The 17,026-nt window shown below is 41.0% G+C and overlaps 1 protein-coding gene across 4 annotated transcripts in view; it reads right to left on the bottom strand.

Annotated features, from left to right (window-relative positions):
• The window catches only part of stxbp5l (syntaxin binding protein 5L), a 191,449-nt gene extending 175,413 nt beyond the window's left edge, over nt 1-16,036 (bottom strand). For 2 of the 4 annotated variants that reach the window (XM_007908718.2, XM_042334522.1), the window contains exons 1-2: nt 15,706-16,036; nt 902-999 (exon numbers count right to left, since the gene is read on the bottom strand). In XM_007908718.2, coding sequence (XP_007906909.2) covers nt 902-999; nt 15,706-15,987 — 380 coding nt within the window. In that variant the 5' untranslated portion in view covers nt 15,988-16,036. The remainder of the gene's footprint in view (nt 1-901; nt 1,000-15,705) is intronic. The other 2 variants (XM_042334520.1, XM_042334521.1) reach the window with 2 other exon arrangements.
• Nucleotides 16,037-17,026: the final 990 nt, after the last annotated feature.

The following is a 17,026-nucleotide window of genomic DNA, read 5'->3' as shown; positions in this document are numbered from 1 at the left end:
AAACTGGAGAATCATTACAGGCAGATTTGCTGTAAGGAAACTGAGTTGCTTCTTTGTATTGTTTGTGTGAATTGATTGCAAACCACAACAGCAGTAAAGGAAGAGGGATAAAAAGGTAGCAAATACTCCACCCCCTAAACTGCAGTTGATCTAAACTGAATCAGATTATCATTCTGCAGTACAACCTGTGATTGCTCAATCACACAAAAAAAACCTACGTGTGGATAAGCTCTGTGCCAGACTGGATTCATTCAAATAACATTTAGACAGTATGAAGGGATTTCTTGAATGGTTCAGTTCCTATCTCTCAGATCGGCTCCACTTTGTCTCCACAAACGGTTTCTCCTCCAGCTACCGGCTTCTCCTTCTCGTCCTCACCTTCAAGGCCCTCCATGGCCTTGCACCCTCCTTATCTCTCCAACCTGCATTTATCAGCCTGCTCCAAGTTCCCCGCCTGGCCCACCCCACTATCGATGGTAGGGCCTTCTGTCTCTCTGACATCCCCTCTGGACTCCACCTTACATTCCCTTTGCCTCGCTCCCTCCCTTGCCTCCTTCAAGGCACGCCTCAAGATCCTCCTCTTCGATTGTGCCTTCGGCCAACTTCCTACCTTCTCAGCCCACCATCCCACCCTCCCCACCCCGATCGGATCCTAATCCTGGACTGTTCAAGATCTTGGGACGTCCTCCTGATGTGAAAGGCACTTTACAAATGAAATTCTGTATTGTATGAAACAGCAGGTAAACATATTTGGATGAATCTACATTCCCAAAGAATGCAGTGAAAACATTTCAGATTCATTGCATGGAAAAGAAAGCAATCATAATTGGTACACAAACAAAAATATTGAATATTACAAACCTGTTTGCAAGCAGTTTTTTTTTAAAAAACAAAAGGATACATTCGTAGAGCCCCTGTTCGGGTTCCAATAGCCAGGATTTTTTGCACTGGATCAAAAGTCAAGGCTGTTGGTTGATAGGGAAAACCATGTCTCACAGTCTGTAAAAACAAAAATAATTAAAATACTTTAGATTAGGAAATGAAAATATTAGGATTTACCATATAAATAGTTTTTACAAGGAAAAAAATCAGATTACACTGGGGAAAAATTCTTAGCTATCATCGACTTGTATTTGTATTTAAATCTGTAAAATCTGATGCAATAAAAAAATCACATTTAAAAGACATATGAAGCCACACTTCACCTTTTTTTTAAATTCAACTCATCATTGACCTTACTTCCAATCTTGTAGTTTTCAATCTGATAAGAAAGGATGGTGTTTTAATACTAACAAAAATGTTATTAAATCCAGGACCTGGGAATGCAATGCAAGATTTTACAGGGTCCAGATTAAATCCCACCCATCAAAGCAAGATGGCTTCTCCCCAAACAGAGACCGAGGAGCAAAATGCAGCTTCACCTGAGGATATCAACCCAGTGGACTCTGTTACCATCCAAAGAACTACACCAAAAAAAAAGCTATGATGGAACTGTGTCTGAGCCAGCCCTCTAACCCTCATCACATATGTATATTAACTGCTTACCTGAACTCCCAACGTTCAATTATATTTTTCTACATTCTTACTCTCCCCACTACCACTGCCCCCTTATTCTTTCATTTTCTTCAAGTTTAACTTTACTTGATTGGCTTTTGCCTACACACCAATATTCTAGATTTATAATTTGTTTTAAAACGTATTTCCAGATTATTCNTTTTTCATTGCATTGTTAATTTCAGGTGCATTTTGTTTCAGGTGGACGTAGAGGGACCACCCTGCCATTATTATTTCAAGGAAATAGTTTTCATTCAATTTCTCATCTCAAATTTACATTTCATTGTTGCTAAAGGGACACTGTTTGTAAGGATTAGATGTCACATTTTTCTTTGAAACATTCACTTAATTTCTAATATATTCTTATGTAGCTTTGAAGCAGTTATTTTTATGTGAAAGGTGCAACATAAATTCAAGTTCAGAAATCAAGAACGCAAATCATCAACGACATCACAACAAATTTTATTTATGTAGCATCTTTCACATCAGGAGGAAGTCCTAAGGTACTGGAGAGTGAAGGGTTTGTACCCAAGTTGGGAGTTGGAATCAAGAAGGGAAAGGGGGCAAAGAGGTGGGGGTGAGAGGGTAACTGAAGACACAGTCAAAGAGGAAAGTCTTGAAACAAGCCTTGAAGGAGGTAAGAGAGGTGACGAGGTGAAGGGACTCAAGGATTGAGTTTCCAGAGGGTGGGGGAAGAAAGGATAAAGGCCCAACCAACCAATGGTGGGACTGGCAGGGTGGGGATATGGAATATTTCAATGCCTGCCGAGCGGAGGAAGTAGTTGCAGTTGGTCGGAGAGATAGAGAGGAGCAAGACTGTGGAGGGCTTTCAAAGTGACGACGAGGATCTTAAGCCCGATCTTCTGTATGATGAGGAGCCAGAGAAGCTGGGTGAGGATGGGGGTGAACAGCTCATGGAGTTTAGTGCGGGATAGGACACAGGCTGCAGAGTTCTGAATAATCTGCAGCTTTGGGAGGGAAGAATGGGAAGTCTGGTGAGCAGGAAGTTAGCATAGTCAAGCCTGGATGTAAGGAAAGCACGGATGAGGGACTCGGTGGCCTGAGGAAAGAGGTAGTAGTGGAGGCAGGCAATGCTGGGGAAATGGGGAAAGCCAAACAGGTTATGGCATGGATCTAGAGCTCAGAGGACAGTTGAGGGTCGAACAAGACGCCAGGGTTCCGTACTCCCTCAGTGAGGTGCAGAGTGCATCCATGAATAGTGATGCTGTCAGAGCCTGAGGTGAGGAGGTTCTGACGAGAGCCAAGCAAAATACACAATCAATCCACTTTACAATATATTCTGTGAAGTACTTTGAGACTTTAACAATGTGATAAGGTACTACATCAAATGCAAGGATTATTATTAAGCAGGAGAGCCTCCGTCTTGTCAACATTCAACTGGAGAAAGTTGGCTCTCATCCAAAGCTTCATGTCTGACAACAACAACATTTATATAGCACCTTTCAAGTTAGGAGGACGTCCCAAGGCACTGGACAGTCAGAGTTTGGACCCGAACTGGGGTCAGAATTGGGTAAGGTGGAGGGTGGAGGTGGGGGGGAGAAGCAGGGTGATCGAAAGCACGGAAGTGGAGGATCTTGAGATGGGTCTTGAAGGAGGCAAGGGAGGGAGCGAGGTGGAGGGACTGCGGGATGAAATTCCAGATGATGGGGGCAGAGTGACGGAAGGCCCACCTGGGACGAGGCAGGGGACGTGAAGGCTGGAGCCTGCTGAGCAGAGGGAGCGGGCAGGATGGTAGGGGATTAGGTCGCAGAGGTAGGGGCGAGCAAGTCCATGGAGGGCTTTGAAGGCGAAGATCAGGATCTTGAACTGTATCCTCTGTGTGATAAGAAGCCAGTGGAGTCGGGCGAGGATGGGGGTGATAGGGACACGGAGCCTGGTGCGGGAGAGGATACGGGCTGCAGAGCTCTGGATGATCTGCAGCCTATGGAGGGAGGAGATGGGGAGGCCGACAAGTAAGGAATTTGCATAGTCAAGCCTGGTCGTTATGAATGTGTGTATGAAGATCTCGGTGGCCTGCAGTGTGAGACAGTAACTGAGCAATGAGATGTTGCGGACGTGGGCAAAGGCAGTGTAGGTGATGACATGGATGTGGGGTAGAAAGGATAGTTGAGGGTCAAACAAAATACCAAAGTTTCGGACTGGCTCAGTGAGGTGCAATGAGCATCCTTGGATGGTGATGCTGTCAGTGTCTGAGGTGTGGAGGTGCTGACAGGAGCCATTCAGTATGGCCTCGGTCTTGTTGACATTCAATTGTAGAAAGTTAGTTCTCATCCAGGACTTGATGTCTAACAGGCATTCTGTCAAGACAGCAGTGGTCCTGGAGTTGAAGGTGGAGCTAGAGAGATAGAATTGGGTGTCATCCGCATACATGTGGAAGTTGACCCCATGTCTGCTGATGATGTTACCAAAAGGGAGCATATAGATATTGAAGAGGAGGAGAATAAGGACAGAGCCCTGAGGAATTCTGCATGAGATGATGCGGGGCTAGAGGGGAAACCGTTTGTGGACATGAAGATGAAGTGGAGACAGTATGAGAGGTAGGACCTGAACCATTCAAGGATAGAACCATGAAGGTTGAGATGAGAAGAGTGGCGGTGGAGGAGGATAGAGTGATCAACAGTATCGAAGGCAGCAAAAAGATCAAGGAGGACGAGGAGGCAGAGGGAGCCCTGGTCGCAGATGAACAAAATGCCATTTGTCACTTCTACAGAGCTGTTTCTGTGCTGTGGGCAGCACGGAAACCCAAATGGAGGAGTTTGTGAAGGGAGTGGCGGGAGAGGAAGAAACAAAGCAACGACTCATTTCAGGGCTTTGGAAAGTAAAGGGAGTATTTTACTAGAGAGGGAGCGGACATTTTGTAGGTCGAAGCGGAGGGGACAGTTGGTGGTGGAATGTGGGGGGCGAGGAGGCCACCGCATGTGATGATTGAGGACTGGAGAAGAAGCCGTAAATGGATATAAACTGGAGAAAATGAGATTTTAAGATAATGCTGATGCAGTGTAAACATTTTCATCTGCTGCATATTAACACAAAACAAGTTACGAATTGTGTTTAAGGGAAACATAATCCTGTAATTTCATTTTTGTAAGTTTTTATAATAAGACATTGCAATCCAACTTTAAAGTAACTAATCGTGTAAACGATAGATATTTGACATGAACCGATGCTATATTGAATGCAAGTATTTTTATTTATTATAGTTCAATCAATAGCACAAGTTCTGAAATCGTACCTTATGACCCCAATGTACAGTACTTTCAAGTTCTACATTATAAAAATGACAGTTCCTTTTGGCCTATATCACATGTTGCTGCTTTCATCTTTAAATGGAAACAGAAATTATCCAACGCACGCTATATAATAAACAATTCTAAGTGAATTTGACGCACTAATCTAATCAAGAGGTTTAAAGGACATTCATAAACCACTCGAGCTTTAGATAACCGCTTAGGATTCCTACTAACCCTCTTGATTGGATTACTGGCTTGTAATTCATTGAGGGGTATCCAACATCCTCCACACAATATTTCCACCAAAGCTAATGAACGACCTGATATCTCACTGTAAAAACAGATTTTTTTTATTGCTCCTCGGACTACTAATCACTCTGGCAATGTACGATTGCCTCATTATAAAAGATGGAAATATGTACCCACAAGGATCTGCAGCAGCTCAGAAAAACAATAAGTTATCAGGAATTTACAGCTTCAATGAAAATATGTGGACAGGGACTTAATGAGTTTTACAATCAGCATCCCTTTTTAAAAATAAACCTGTTAGCATGAATAATAATTTACATCCGTTGTTATTTCCGTCAACCTCCCTGTTGATTTATTTTGAGTATTCTTGATCATATAATTGGAAGAATTACTGAGTCAGATATTGTGACAAAATTATTTAATAACAGCTGCAGTATTAACCTCGGGTGTTTCAGCAATCATGTAATTTCAGCTGCAGATGGTAGTTCAGTTCCCTCATAGCCTTCGGCTTTCTGTAAATCCTCAAAGCTAGTTCTCCTCCTCACTCCCTTAAATGTTAATAGAATAGAAAAACTGGGTGGGGGGGGTAAATTTATTAGTTATTCCTAATTCATTAAATGTTTTTACTCCAATGTGACACTAATGACTAAACTCTTTTAAACGTAGCATTTCAAGAATTTTGAAAGTGTATAAATCACTTTAAGCTTTCTTCAGATATGACCGTTTGAACCTTGAGACAGTTATTGACTGTACTTTCAGATATGTACGCATTTTTCAATACATGAACAATATTAGATATTTCTATGAGAGGTTAAAGGGTCACTGACTGAAACATTGATAAATACTTATTTAATTTAATGGAACTATAAATAGCAAATAGTACTTAAGACTACTGGCCACAATACTGAATACCATACTGCCTTTTGCGACTGTTTATTGAAGCTAAAACGGCTACCTTCGAGATGAATTATACTCTGTGCTGATTTAATTGTAGAACTAAAGAAAGACGAAAAATAAATGGTTGTAAAAAACACCACCATTTTTAGATTTATTCGTTGCTCCAATGTGCTGAAGCACTAGCTATTTATGTTGCCATATTTGGTATAGCTTTGAGGCTTTGCTGGTGGCATCTCTAGTAACTCCTCAATTTGCTCAACTGACCAAGTTTGGCAGCAAGTGCTCAGTCGCACCTTTCCATCTTTATAGTTTAAGCGGGGTATTCTTGGAGCTAAACTATCTCCAAGGTGACATGCCTGGCAATGTGGCGGTCTTGGTAGTCTGGTTCCTGAGGGAGGCAGGACCACAGTATTCCAGGGCAATGCTGATGATATCACAGCCAGCCTGGCTCATTGGCAGGACCTGAAAGGGCAGAGCAGTCACTGGGGTCAGCAAGTTATCCCACTCAGCTCTTGTTAACCCTGCAAGCCAAAGCTCTAATGGTCAGACAGCAATATCAATGGCAAATTATGCAATTTTAGCTGGTTAGACTCCTCACTACCTCACGCTGCTGAAACTCTGGTCCACGCCTTTATCACCTCAAGGCTGGACTATGGGAACTCTCTCCTCTCCGGCCTTCCCGGCACCTCCCTCCACAAGCTGCAGGTCATTCAGAACTCTGCAGCTCGTGTACTGTCCCGCACCAGGCTTCGGACCACATCACTCCCACCCTCGCTCGCCTCCACTGGCTCCCCATCCCCCAGAGGATCAAATTCAAGATCCTCATCCTCACCTACAAGGCCATTCACGGCCTCGCTCCCTCCTACCTCTCCAACCTACTATCCCCCTACCTACCTGCCCGTAGCCTCCGTTCCTCTGGCTCTGGTCTGCTCCACATCCCCCGCCCCAACCGCCCTACCATCGGTGGCCGGGCCTTCAGCCTCTCAGCCCCTAGGCTCTGGAACTCCATCCCCCAGTGCCTTCGCCGCCTCCTCCCTTTCCTCCTTCAAGGCCGGTCTCAAGACCTTTCTCTTTGACCGTGCCTTCAGCTCCCCTCTCAACTCTCTACTCCCTCCTCGCTCCCTCCCTTCCCTCCCCTCACCCTGAACATTTCCCCCCTGCTCGGGTCCTGACCCAACTGTACAGCGCCTTGGGACGTCCTCCCGACGTGAAAGGCACTCAATAAATGGAATCTTGTTGTTGTTGTTGTAGCAGTACCCCAACACACACTTTGTGGAGTACCCAATCCTGGGCTTTTGCCAATCTGTGCCGAAAACTTTCCGGAATTAGGTAAGCAGGATTTGTCCGTCCAGGGAGAGTTTGCATTCCATTCCAATAATCTATCTCCGGGATTTCCACGTGTAGGTGAGACACATGTAAATTTCAGCTTGGTTTGCATGGTGATGGGTTTCTGCAATTGTCAGACACCCGGCTGACCAAAAAGAAAGCTTGAAGAGAACTGTGCCTTTTAAATTTTAAACTTAAAATAATTTCTACCATTAGCAATTTCACTGCAATCAGAGCAAAACTATGCATGCAATTCATGTTTCTGACACTTCATAATAAAACATTGCATATAACTGCAACTTTCACTTGGCAACTCTTGTTCACCACCTTTACCTAAATTAAAATAATCATATTTCATATAGATCCTTATCATGTCAAAACATGTCAAAGTGCTTCACAGAGACACTTCTGTAAAGTTTAGTCTAGGTTACTTCAAGAAAACTAAGTTTCTTTACTTAGCTTTTCACAGGAAAAATAGCATGTTCTTTCAATAATGCTCATTCCTATAAACTCTAAAACTGTATCTCAATCAACTACTGTTCGGGTGGATGTTAAAGATCCCATATAACTAATTGAAAAGAGATGAGATTTTCAACAGTGTTCTGGCCAATGTTTCCCCCAGATAAATATTGGTCAGTACTTCATGGCTGCTTGTGGGATATTGCCGTGTGCAAATTGGTTCCCATGTTCATCTACTAATCCAGTCACTACAGTAAATCCTGTGAAGGTGTCAGAGTCATCTCGACACCATTGGTAATGCCCTATATCACTTGTAAAAATGAGTAGATTTGTATTTCAGTAGAATTTTATCAATAATTAACTGAAGTATTTTCCTCTCCTCCTCCAGTACAGCTTTAATCCTAAAATTTAGGATTAAACTATCAATGTGGTTCAAATTGAGTTTTATTCTGTTGTCAGTCAGAAAGAGAGAAAGGGAAACGAGTACCCTTGTTTGAGACTTCTCAGAGCTATTACCATAAAAAGGTTCACATGTGAGCAATGGTCACTTGGGTCAGGTCAGCACCCATAGAACCGTGCAAGCAAAAAGAGGCTGAGGACAACCAGTATGCTAAAGGGGAGAAAATTAGAAACAAAATTGGACACTAAAATTTAAAATCAAAGAAATATTACCTTGATTTCCACTAGGTTTACAATTTAATTTACAATTTAATCATGACTAATCAAAGGTTTCCAAAAATTTACCATGACAAATTATCAAATTTGTCTTGCACGTTATTTGGTCTAAGATTGTACAGTAAAATTCGTATAAGTATCATCTTTATAAATCGTATAATCAGCTCAGTCGTACATTCAGTTTCCTATAAAAAAAACACGTAATTTCTTTGTACTACTTATATTAATCACCTCCTAACTCATAACACCGATCTGCTATCTTCTATTTACTAACCAGCTGCTTTGAATTGTGGAAAATGATGCCTGACCCGTCGATGCATGAGTACTTAACATCTGGCTGCATTGAATCGCAGGAGCCTTAGTCTTGATCCATCAAAGCATGCGCAGAAGAACTTAATTTCCTGTGATTCAATGAGATTCCTACTCTTGCCACTAAGTGTACATGTGGCGACAGATCAATGGAATGAGTCGCAGTAAATGTAGTCTTGACCTGTCACCGTAAGCACAATTACCGGCTGCAGTGACGAACTACTGCATCCACACTTATCGGCTGCATTGAATTATGCATGCGCAGTCAGTGTAGATTATTCAATCAGATTTTATACGATTTATACAGTTTGCTTGCAACTTGGACTTCACATAAGTCATACTAAATGTTGAGTTTTGCCTGTATATAATTTCTCATATACCAGAATTCAATGCTCAAAAATAAAGAATTCATTTATGTTTTAAATTCCATACATGAGTTATTAAGATGGCTATCATTTTGCAGGGTATAGGGAAAGTCCAGCTTGTCATAGTTTTCTGGCAAAACATCATTAATCCTGTCACTTTTACTCATAAAAATGCTGACTTTCTTTCCATACAGTTGTAAAATAAAATATTGCAACTGTAGTGTAAGAAAATACTGAATTTATTTGATTTCCCTCCACTATTTTTATCCTCCCTTATTTCTTTCCTGTACATATTTAATTCCTATTTCTCTTTCTAATATTGTATGATTCCAAAGTACTTTGTCCAAATGGATATTATTCAGTGTGAGTCTTTATAGTAAGTGTTGGCAGGATATTTCTCTACAGAGATCTGTTACAATCAAGGGATTTTCAGGAACTTCTTAGATTAAGGTATGTGCACAATTATAACAATACTGCTTGCAGTTGACATTTTATCATGTTGTTAAGACATTTCAATGTATCGCACAGGATTTTCCTGTGAAGTGCAGCGAATGAATAGGCAAATGCAGCAAACAATCTGCAGACAAGCATGTACGAACTAGAAACTGGTACACTTTCTTGTGTACAGAAGCCTATTTAATTAAGTACAGTTAATGTGCGTTTAATTAAACTGAATATCACAACCTCTCATGCTAGAAACTCAAATCAAGTCCAAAGCGTTATGATCTGAGACAGGCTTTAACCAATTAAACTTAGCCTATTAAGTCAAAATAATTAAAGTTGGAAACAATTTCACATAAGCACAAACATTACAAACTAGAATTAATAAGCATCTCAGATTGAGTCTTATGAAAATGTCTGAAAAAATTAAATAAGTTGGATTTCAGAATGAAAAATGCTCCGTGTACATTAGAAACTGCCTCTCCAAATAAGTCAATTGAAGGCTGAGGAACAATACCTAACTATAAAAGCTTCTTTCGTCTTAGTGGTATACACAATTTCAAATGTGATTTGTGGTTAGGTACCAATTCTTGGCACAAGACACAATGAATTTGAAATGTCTTCACTCCCCCCACTATGCGAGAACACAAACAAACTTCTGTTCCCGTGATAATTCTTTTGTATTTAAAACCGTGCTTTTCACCACTTTGTTTAAACATTGTTTCATGATCTGACAGGCACTGAATTTTGTGGTGTGATTTTTTTCTCTCTTGATCAGATGAGTCAGTCACCTATGCCAAGTTTTATTGTTTCATTTTCACCTCCCATTACTTCATATTTGCAACAGTATCACAGTCAAGCACATTCTATGGTCACCTGATGTTTACCCGCAATCATTTTTCAGCAAGGATGTCTGCAAAGCAATCAGAATTGGGAATCCAGGCTGATTTTCCTATTTCCAATTGAAGCATCCTAACTGCTGCCTTAACTGAAATCTGCTACCTCAGCACAGCCTGCAACTTTTTGGTCTAATATTTCTTGTCGAGATTGCCTTGAAGAGCATCTTTGCCATCAAGGGAGCTGCAAATAATATTTCAATATGTAGGTAGTACCTGACAGTGTCATCTATGCACATCTATAACTGAAGGATACCGTAGAACTTTTTTTTAAAGATTCAAATAGCTTTAACAAAGCTACCCAAAATTTTCCTTCAGGGTTATAAAGGTTGCACCATCATGGATAAATGGCCCTTTAACTACAGTTTGGATCTGTAGACATTTGTCTTACACACTTCAACATTTTGCTGTTATGGATATGTATCACAAGAACAAGCAAATAATGGTTGCCTTCATAATATCATGGAATGTATTATAAGGTTTTTGCACTGCGACACTACAAACTACTATTATTGTTGACAATAAAACAACTATTAATATACCAGGGAAAATTCCTGTCTACATTTTTGAGAAATACCTCTTCCCCAAACCAGGTTACACTCTAACATTATAATAATCCTTGCATTTGATATAGCACCTTATCACGTCTTCAAAGCGCTTCACATAATATACTACAGAGTGAATTGACTATGTTTTGTGGGCAAAACCCGGCAGCCAATTGTGCACAACAGTCATGGATTGAGTTAATATTTATAATTATTAGTTTTTTTTAAAAGGGATAATTACCCCCAGAAAAGCAATCCACCAATCAACTAACAACCAGATTCCAACCTACTGCTAGGTAAACAGCCGTGTGGAGTAAAGAAACTTGCCCAACGTTTCGCCCTGCCCTGGAATCAAACCAACATCCTTTTGCTTGCGAGGCGAGAGATCTAGCCAATAAGCTACAGGACTCCACTGGCATTTATACTGCAAGAGCTAATTGGCTTCGCTTGGAATAAAATGCCTAATTCATATTGTGCAATACTTTGAATCGGACAGAAAACTGAAGCCCAATTGAGCACATATACAAAACATCCAAATAATATTTGGTTTAACATCAGCAAAGAGTCAATGATGGGGAAGCAAACCCTGCCAGTACAGTAGTTAAGTTACAAAAATTACTAACCAGAGGATAATTGCATTTAAAAATGAACTCGGCCTAATGTTCCCAATCTCTGCTGAAGTGATTGACAAATAGATAATTTCTCAATCTGACTGGACAATAAAAGAATAATAATCCTTGCATTTGATATAGCACCTTATCACGACTTTAAGATGTCTCAAAGCACTTCACAGAATATACTGTAAATTAATGGACTACACTGGTGAACATAAAAAGGTTCTCTCTTAGCCAGTGTAATACTGAATTCTATCTAATAATTATTATTGTGGAATCATGGACTTCGATACGTACCTCTTCTTGAATCTGCCTTACCATTTCTCCAAATTGTATTTGATCATATTTGTACATACGTTAAGAAAAAAGTGCATTGTAATTTAAGTTGAAAATCACAATTGCCATCTTAAAGCTCAGTAAATATACTACTGCATAGTACAGCAAGGCAGAAAACATGTTTTTTTTCCAAGAAATAAAGGGACAAGAATAAAGGATTGAATTTTTTATTTAAAAATAACACATGACATGTTTCTGTTTGTAAAGTTAATACAGTATGCATGTAACAAAACAGAATTACCGAATAATGTATCTTTTCTTACAAAAACACCATCAGAAAGACTACAACTGCTTTACTCCTGCAGTACTCATACATTATACAGCGTTCTCACTTTAAAGTAAAAAAATTGTACATTTTTTTAAAAACCCATTTATTACTGCTATAGCATTTGTTGTTAGCCATTAACACATATGACACAGGTGAAGGGCTATTTAATCCTTTGAAGACTTCAGCAATGTTTTGCACTAAAATGAAAAGTACAAATTCACTGTCAGCAGTATTTCACGAGTCTCATAAGCACTCGAGTGAAAATACGTCAGTAATTCATTATCAGTGTCACGATATTTATTCCATGGATGAGCCCTTTCATGTACTGAACTTATTCTGGAGATTGGACCAGTAAATAACAACCGTCTACAATATTGCTTTTAATTTGAGTACAGTGAATAGTCACATCATTGGGTTTCTAAATTACGATCAACACCCGTGGAACAAAACATTCATTTTATTCAGCAATGTTTTGCTAATTAAGAACTATTTATTATTCAATTTATCTTGGCTGTTCTGCATGATAGCCTTTTTAAACGGTGCAAAATAACATGCATATGTAATATGTTAAAATTAAAAGGGCATACAGATATCAAAAGCATCATGTATAAATATTTAAGAAACACTGCTACGCACGTTTAAAAATTTATAGCAGTTTTGAAATAGGTAGTTATTTAGTATACACACCGCTGAGCTTCCAAGACATATAAATTATGATTGTCAATGTTTAAAATGTAACACTAAAATGTAACACTACATGGTTGCACCTTCATTATGGGTCATACTAGACAGCTCCATCTCAAATATTTGGTATTCTATGTAGCCATCCAAAACCTTTGGCTTCTTTCCTTTTAATGTTACGTTGAATCTTAGGTAGCATGATGTGAATTACTGACTGCACAATAATTATTTGAACTCCTGTCAATTCAATTATTGCAGCATCAAAGACCCGTTTTTCTACTTCTTTCTCTGAAAAGTAGAATTTGCTTTCATAAGTGAAAGGTTACTTTTTGATTTTGAAAGTGCATTTTCTACTACATTAATCATAAATAGAGCAATAATTGTTATCAAAGAGAATCACAGAACAGCAGATGGTTTCATTTTCACCCGCAAAACACATCACTACAACAACAACAAAATGACATTTGTATTGCGCTTTTCACATCGGGAAGATGTCTGCACTTTGCAGTATATCCTGTAAAGCTCTTTGAGATTCACAAGATATACCAAATGCAAGGATTATTATGACAATAATATTCAGTAACTAACCACTATTACACTCAGATTTTATAGAAAAATATATCCTTAGTTATTGATTCTTAAACAAAACAAGCNAAAAAAATTTACATACACTTTACAGTTCTAGTTTTCCTATTCAGTTCTTTAACAGCTGAAATATGAATAAAACCAAATTCAAAAAATATAAATCCTTAATAGCCTTCCAGTAAAATTTACTTTCTCTTTCCAATGATGTTTCTGCCAGTCTTACTTTACACAAACTACCATGATAACTATCAAAACACTGTTGCAATTCAGCTTCTTTATCTAATTGTTGTTAAACGTAATTACATACATTTACCCATCATTTAATATTTACACAGTTCAAGAATTAAACAAACATTACGGTTTGTTTCTTTTTACCTCTTGTAATCCTGCCTTGCCCTTGTAATTTATATTGCTATACATTCCTGAAGTCACTATAACTGAAGTGCTAATCTATACTCTCAATCACAGATTAATGTGCTCAGATACCTTTACAGATCCTCATACCAACCAACTCTCTCTGTGTATGTTATTATTTTACAAGCAAGGAAAAAACACAGCGCAATTGGCTGCCGCATTTCACCCACAAATATACAGTCAATTCACTTTACAGCATATTCTGTGAAGCACTATTCTAGAAGACGTGAAAAGCGCTATATCAAATGCAAGGATTACTATTATTATTCCATTTCAATTTTGTCAGCTCAGTTGAACAAGTTCTTCAAAAAAATTACGTATTTAAATTCAAAAGTTGATCAACTGAAATATATTTCTTTCACACAAAATAGATGTTGACGTACTCCAAAGTTGTGTACATTTGTTAACCGCCTCTTCTTTTCCTCGTTACATAAATCATAGTCGTACATTTTCTGAGAGATTTCATATTCCGCCATAAGAAGTCCAGTATTTCCACTGCCATATTACTGCATGCATCATTTTAAAGATGGTGTTGGTTCCCATGGTCTATGGCACTCGAGCGTAGTACTGGGGGGAATCGGAAACTGTTAGAAGTGCTGTCCTTCTGCTGAGACTTCAAACTGAAGGTGCACCAACCTGTCCTTTACCTCGACATTAAAATCCTATGACACTATTCAAAAAGAGAAGGGAGATTCTCCTGGCGTCTTGGCCAACAATCCTTTTTTGGTGAAATGAATCCTTCACCTCACGCTTGGTCATGGGACCTTGGGTGTGCAAAAAAAAAAATGGCTACCGCGTTTGTCTGCCCAAAAAGTCACTACACTTGACAATTATGTAACTGCTATCAACCACTGTGGCAGTGATTCCCGGGCAAAGCACGATGAAAAGGCGCGTTTTTTTCTTCTTCCCGAATGAAAGCGTGCGAAGTCCACTTTAACATCCTGACCTACTCCAAGGATCCCTTTAGCCTGATCCGCACCGGGACCATTCCGGGTGTTGGGTGTCGAACAGAACTCCACTGGGGTTTCAATTATTTTTAAGAGCAGTAAAACTTAATTCAGAGCTCTGGGATACATTTTCCGAGATTATTAGGATACCTTAACCCCTCCTCCTCCCCCATCTCCCCCCCCCCCCCCACCCATCACTATTAACTCACCGCCAAATATTTGGTTAATATTCACATGTGTTGAAACTTAAATCAAACGTGTGTTTTTTCAGTTAACCCAATGAATGCCACTTTGCTGAGCCGCAGCACCAGTTGTTCCCGTCTCCGCGAATCACTTGTGCTTTTATTTACTGATCAACCGGCAGCAACTTTTGTTTACTATAAATTCGCAACCCCCAGTGCGGCAGAGAGGGAGAGAGGGAGAGAGAGAGGGAGAGAGGGAGAGGGAGAGAGGGAGAGGGAGAGAGGGAGAAAGATATCATTCAGTTCAAAGTTTGATGTGTGAATGAACGCGCACAAAAAAAAGATGAAAGAGAGCTGAACGACATATAAAAGCAGGGGTTTGCTTTATGATGATGTGGACATAAATATGTGTGTGTGTGTGTGTATATATATATAGTTCATCCTCACACATCCCCACCCCCCCCCCCAAAAAAAACAACCGAGTTCAGAAGGCTTTACCGTGTTTCACAACGGATCGACAATGCAACCAATCTGATGCGTGTAATCCGTTATGTTACGTTTGTTTGAAATGTTTCAAATCAAAACACTCAATGAAATCTACAATGTTTACGCAATTCGATGCGGAGTGGGGGGGGAGAGGGGGGAGGGAGAGAGGGAGAGGGAGGGAGGAGGGTGGATGGATGGATGGATTGCGTCTCCTTCGTTTATTACCTTACAGATCTGGAAGTGCTCAGAGGTGAGCGTCTCGGTAATAATCTCCAGATCCCCGGCTCTGCCTCCACCCGCTGCACCGCCGCCGCCGCCGCAACCGCCACCTCCACCGGTACCGCCGCCGCCTCCTCCTCCTCCTCCTCCACCGCCGCCGCCGCCGCCACTACCACCACCGCCTGCCCCGGACCCGAACACACCACCGACGCCGCCGCCTGGGTGAGCGGGTGAGGAAACTGCCGTCAAACCGTCCAAAACCTTCCGGAAATTAAACTTCTTCATCATTTAACCTGTGTGTATGTTTTTTTTTCCCCCTCTCTCTCTCTCTCTCTCTCTCTCCTCGTCTCCTCCTTCTTCTTCTCCTTCTCCTCCTCCTCCTCCTCCTCCTCGCCGGGCAGTAGCAGCAGTAAAACAATATATGATTTATATATATATTTTTTTTTAAAAAAAATTTGAAAATAAAATCGTTAACGGTCGTCGCCTCTCCCTCTGCTGCCCTTCTCCCCGCGTCAACTCTCAATAGATAATTTCATCGCAGTCCATCCAGCAGAGACGAGGGGGGTGGAGGAGGTGATGGAGGTGGAGGTGGTGGTGGTGAGAGAGAGAGAAAAAAAAACATCAATATATATATATATATATATATTCACAAAAAGCTTAAAAATTGTCGGGGTTTTTTTTTCCTCTTCTCCCCTTTTTTTTTAAACGTCTGTGTTTATAAATTTTCTTTTTTCTCTCTCTATATATATATCTATATCTTTTATCTATCTATCTGGTATATAATATTATCGGGTAGCTCTGTAATTAGCGGTGCGCTCCCCTCTCCCCAGGTGCCATCCCTCTCGCGCTCGGGATGCTGAGCACTGAGCGGCGGAGAATTTGCGCTAACGGTTACGGAGCTTCTCCGACCGGACGGCTCCGCCCACCCACCGCCTCTGCCGCACCCGATTGGCTTCTCCCGCGACGCGCCTCGGGCCGTCGATTGACGGGGAGCTTGACCAATCAGCAGAGAGAGACCCCGGGGAGGGCGAACGAGCGAGTGCGTTAGCGCGTATGATGACGAGGACGGGGGCGGGGGGGGGGTGTAGGGGGAGAGAGAGCGAGAGAGAGGGATTCTGGGATTTGCAGTCATTCCCATGCTCGCCCGCGGACCGCGCTCCCCTCCCCTCCCCATTCATTTCATTCAAAAGAGCCGAGAGCCCGCGCTTGATTGACAGGAGGCCTCGACTGCCCGCCTCCCGCCTGCTGCCTGCCGAGGCGTCGTGGATTCTGGGAAATGTAGTCCCGCCACGCAAACAGGAGGTGATGGAGGTGGAGGGAGAGAAAT

The sequence above is a fragment of the Callorhinchus milii genome, unplaced genomic scaffold (genome assembly GCF_018977255.1).
Source record: "Callorhinchus milii isolate IMCB2004 unplaced genomic scaffold, IMCB_Cmil_1.0 Scaffold4, whole genome shotgun sequence".
In the NCBI taxonomy this organism is placed as follows: Eukaryota; Metazoa; Chordata; class Chondrichthyes; order Chimaeriformes; family Callorhinchidae; genus Callorhinchus; species Callorhinchus milii.
The sequence above is the reverse complement of the archived record's forward strand: the minus strand, read 5'-3'. Positions and strand labels throughout refer to the sequence as shown.